Source organism: Botryllus schlosseri, chromosome 11 (assembly GCF_051294905.1).
Source record: "Botryllus schlosseri isolate E-star chromosome 11, Bs_hap1, whole genome shotgun sequence".
Classification (NCBI taxonomy): domain Eukaryota; kingdom Metazoa; phylum Chordata; class Ascidiacea; order Stolidobranchia; family Styelidae; genus Botryllus; species Botryllus schlosseri.
This window is the reverse complement of record NC_137246.1, coordinates 14,027,434-14,032,584: the sequence shown is the minus strand read 5'-3', so window position 1 is coordinate 14,032,584 and position 5,151 is coordinate 14,027,434. Positions and strand designations below refer to the sequence as shown.

At 41.7% G+C, this 5,151-nt stretch overlaps 1 protein-coding gene across 1 annotated transcript; it reads left to right on the top strand.

Moving 5' to 3' along the window:
- The first annotated feature begins 281 nt into the window (after positions 1–281).
- LOC145450748 (uronyl 2-sulfotransferase-like) lies at positions 282–4,831 on the top strand. The gene has a single exon (XM_080329257.1). It carries the CDS (start codon positions 2,065–2,067, stop codon positions 3,001–3,003), a length of 939 nt encoding a protein of 312 aa, XP_080185383.1. The 5' UTR covers positions 282–2,064; the 3' UTR covers positions 3,004–4,831.
- The last annotated feature ends 320 nt before the right edge of the window (positions 4,832–5,151 follow it).

The following is a 5,151-nucleotide window of genomic DNA, read 5'->3' as shown; positions in this document are numbered from 1 at the left end:
TTCTCATTACGATTCACCGCCGCAGCCTATACCTGAAAGTACGAGTCACGACCCCGAGTTTTCAATACGAGTCACCGCCGCAGCCTATACCCGAAAGTACGAATCACGACCGCGTCCATAAGAACCCATTACGACTCACCACCACAAGGGGGGTCTGAAAGTACGAGTCACCACCCCCGGTTTTCAATACGAGTCACCACCCCGCCATAAGAAACAATTACGAATCGCGAGCGATCTATATAACTACTTACCTATGCTAATCGAGCTGCTGTGACTGGTTTAAAGCAAGTAGGCATCAATTCTTTCAAATCTTGGAAAAGTGATAAACAAGTATTCCGGCGAATCGTGGCCTATATTTTCCGTTGATGCTGCTTAGTCATTTTCAATAGACGGTTGGCCATAGTATACATTAGGCTACTGGTAATGTCCTCTCAATGATGTCTACTTTGCTCGACTTAGAAAGCCTTATAAGGCTATTCTGCACCTTCCTTGTCCAGCGGCATATTGTTATTATTTGTTAATTGTTGAGAAGGAAACAATGTGACTTTTATCACCTTATCGGTCTGGTGCGCCGCGGCCGAAAATGGTACGAGGCATTTGACTGTAAACTGGTTCGATTACCACCTTTCTGTCCAGCAGCATAGGCACAATGCCTAACATGCACGCATGGTATGCATATGCCCATTGTACAATGTACAATGTACATTGCACAATGCACATACATGCACAAATCGTATGTGTATCACTCATGTGTCCTCTAATTTTTCACGAGGCTGCGCGTACACATCAACTCACTGCGCGGTCCCTTGGACAACCGTGCGTAACAACTAAAAAATAAGGTCATCACTACGGCTTTTTATGAGCGCCACCGATTTTGCTGTGCGCAACGGGTAATATACATTCTCGGTAATGTCCATTCCCTGTAACGTCCATTCCCTGTAATGTCCATTGTCGGTAATGTCCTTTCTCGGTGGCGTCCATATTCTCGGTAATGTCCATATTCCCGGTGGTGTCTATATTCTCAGTAATGTCCATTCTCGGTAATGTCCACCTTCTCGGTAATGTCCATTCTCTGTAATGACCATATTCTCGGTGGTGTCCATTCTCGGTAATGTCCATTCTCTGTGGTGTCCATTCTCGGTCATGTCCATTCTCGGTGGTGTCCATTCTCGGTAGTGTCCATTCTCTGTGCTGTCAATTCTCGGTAGTTTCCATTCTCTGTGGTGTCAGTTCTCGGTAATGTCCATTCTCTGTTGTGTCAATTCTCGGTAATGCCCAATCTCTGTGGTGTCAATTCTCGGTAGTGTCCATTCTCTGTGGTGTCCATTCTCGGTAATGTCCATTCTCGGTGGTGTCAATTCTCGGTAATGTACATTCTCTGTGGTGTCCATTCTCGGTAATGGTTTTCTCGGTATTGACCGGACACCAGATTGACCTACGTATCTATATGGTCTTGAAAGAAACTAGAGACGGTGGGTCAGTGCAAAAAGTCGGCAGCTCAGGGATAGATGTCGATTCGGAACACCAGGACTATCAAAGCAACAGCAATAGAACTATACGAACAGTATAATTGACAATCGTAAGAAAGAGTAAGCTCTCCGTTATCTCGTTCTAATAAGTGCCTCCGGCTGTTGACATGTAGTCTGAGCTGTCAATGTCGCAGGTTCAGATGCTATTTATCTGTAGTAATAGCGAAAGGAACATCGCAACCGGCTCGGTTATATGAGGTATCGAGGGTATCAGATATTGATAAATATTCTATAGAGGAATCGCTATTTTAAATTCATCACAGTAGCAGCGTATGGAAGTGTGCGTATAGTGCCTGTACTGTACATTGTCTATACGGCTGTCTTATCTCTATAAATAAGTAGAGACCTTTCTGTGGATATAATAATCACAGTTCGTAGCATACCTCGATTTCTTGTAAAGTTGCGCCGTCATTCTCTTGAATTCCATTGATTTTAAACAGCTCCTATTTCCTCATCATTTAACCTACACATGTAAGATTCAAATTACAACTTCACTGGTTAGTTCATTGTAAGCGTTTCTCAGATTGGCAAGGTTATGTCAAGAGGACTGGGCATTCTGTTATGCTTAACCTTCACGAGCATCGCTCTGATCTTCGTATTCTCTGGTCAACTTGGACAAAATTACCGGATCGCTACTGAATCGATGAAGCAACAACAATCCGTTTTAAATATAGTGCAGCCAACAGTCGATTCAAACCATCAAAATGATAGTGCGCCCTTGGTGATTTATAACAGAGTGGACAAGTGCGGTAGTAGATCTTTGATTGAGATTACTAAAAAATTGGGAGAGATGAAGGGCTACTCCTACCACGGCCGGAAATACGCCAAAGGGACATATCGTTTGTCAGAACATAGACTGAAGAGGGAAATATCTTTCATAAAAAGTCTGCACAGGCCAGGAGTTTATGCACCCCATTTGTATTACTTGAACTTTGAACAGCAACATTTTGATTTTCCTATAATTTACATCAATATCATCAGAGACCCAATAAATCGTTTCGTATCTGATTACAATTTCCAATTATTTGGGGACAACAGAGTTGCAAGGAAGACACCAATAGATCCTATGGATATCAACAAGTGCGTGCTGATGAAGAGCAAAAAATGCCGCCCTACATTTCATATCGGACACTTCTTTTGCGGTCACCAAAAGCAATGTTTCGAGAAATCGAAGGCGTTGTCGGTTGCCGAACAAACAATAGAAAGGGATTATGCTGTCGTTGGACTGACCGAAGAATTCAACGCGACCCTTGCGGTCTTGGAGAAAGTGCTGCCTGAATTTTACGAGGGAGCAAGGGAGGTCTGGGATAAGATCCAGAAAGATGTCATTGGAGATATGAAATCCAAGAAGCGATTCACATTGATGCAATCGTCGAGGGAAGTAATGAGAACAAGATTCCAAAAAGACTACATATTGTACCATTGGGTTAAAGCACGTTTCTACGACCAGAAAAGAAAATTCGGAATCGAGTAGCATTTCAATTATTATCGCTGAGAGACTTTTTGACGGGATTATCAAGAACACCAGACACCTCTCTTTTGCTGGTCACCCCGAAAGTTACAACCTCCAATATTTGGAGAAATTAGAGCTTCCTGTATTGGGTGGATAGCTTCTTGATCGTCAACCATCCATGTATATTGCACTCCTATGCGATCACCAAGGAGCAAACCATATTGGTTTTCCTGGTGTAGCCTATCGCTGCTTGCCTGCAGCACACAAGCTCACATAAATTATTATTCATTTGTATAGGAATGTGTCGAAACGACTTGGCACAGGCACCCACCCACCACGAAGTGGCGTGACGGACAAACAGACAGTTACGTATGAAACGATTATGACTTTATAATGTCGTAATCAAAAAAATGAAAGATTAAACTTCGCCTTTTGCTCTCCTCTGCTGCTGGTCACGCCGAAAGTTACAAGCTTACAACCTCCAATATTTGGAGAAATTAGAGCTTCCCGTATGGGGTGGATATCTTCTTGATCGCCAACGCCAACTTGTATATTGTACTGTACTCCTATGCGATCACCAAGGAGCAAACCATATTGGTTTTCCCGGTGTAGCCTATTGATGCTTACCTGCAGGACACAAGCTCGCACTGTCAACAACAGCAGCTATAACTTCATTTTAGTGATGCTCTCATTTATAATTGCTTGGTTTTGTGTGCGTTTCTCAGTTCATTTTATTTTTCCACTTAGATGTTGGCAGAAACGATAACTTTATCCAAATATATACGGGAGTCTTCGTCCTTCAAGGGGTTTCGCTGTCAATAACATTCAATGTGTGTTCGGCAATGAAAATACTATTTCTTTTTATTACTTGCATGATTGTTAGCAGTGCCTTCTGTATTTCATGTTTGACAAATAAACGACTCCCTCTCTTCCGCTCTCTCTCTCTCTTTCTCTCTCTTTTTCCTCTCTGTCTTTCTCTGTACTAGACTCTGGTCTGAAAATTACTGACGCCGACCTCTTGCATCTAGAGACTTACGATGCTCGTAAAAATTTCATGCTATAATTTATTAGACGCTTCCATACAGTATCGCGGATTACATATAGTGCCCGTTGAAAACCGCTTCAATTAAGGAGATATATCTAGAACTACGGCTATATATCGTTGGAATCAGCAAATGGATATAGTAGGGTTACCAATACCATATTTTGGAAATGAGAAAAGAGGACACTTTTTCAAAATTTTCAGAGTTTTAATACTGGAGTAAAATCCGGAAAAAATGTTAAATTTTTCCCGATATTGTAGTAGGTTGACTAAAACAAAGGTCAACTTTCCGGCTCGGCTCCCGATATACCGACGGAATGTTACTTCAGTACTGATTTCTTACGTCTCAGTAGAATTTTCGCCTGTATTTAACCAAAGTTTTCAAAAAAGAGGACGAATTCTCAAAAAATAGGACATTTGGTCGTCCTCTCCTCCGCGGACACTTTAAAAAAAGTCAAAAAAGACGGCAAATCCTCTTAAAAGAGGACGTATGGTAACCCCAGGATACAGTGCAATTCAGACCTTTTACGGTCGCGCGAAAATCTTGCGTCGACAGTTCGACAAGACGTCATTTTAGGACCACGCACGTCGCACAGTCGCTCATATACGTAGGGTTGCATCAAAAACAAATCGGGTTTTAAAACATGTATAAAAAAATACCATTAAGAAACAAAAATTTATCGTTTATAAGTTGTATAATTATGCCATAATTGTCTAAATACTTCCGAAAATCATGTAGTATGAGCTTACGGACGATTGGCACCCGACGTCGACGTATACGATATAAAATGGTTGGAAACCTCCAAATCGTCGTCGGTTCAACATGCAGTTATAGCAAGTAGTATAGATCCTTGGCACGGAATGGATGTTATATGATGATGATGACCCCCGATCGTAAAAATGCTGCATAACGATGTAGTCCTGGTCACAGATACTTTTGGTCCGTATTATAAGGAAGGGGTCGGAAGTCTTTTTCGACAAAGGAGCCATATCTCCCTATATTTTCAATTATAGATGTCAATCCACTGTGGCGTCACAATTAAAGATTCGTGACGTCATGACTGAAGAAAAACAATAAAAACATGTTTTAAACAACAGCGCCATGTTTCAAACGTGTTTGTTCTAAG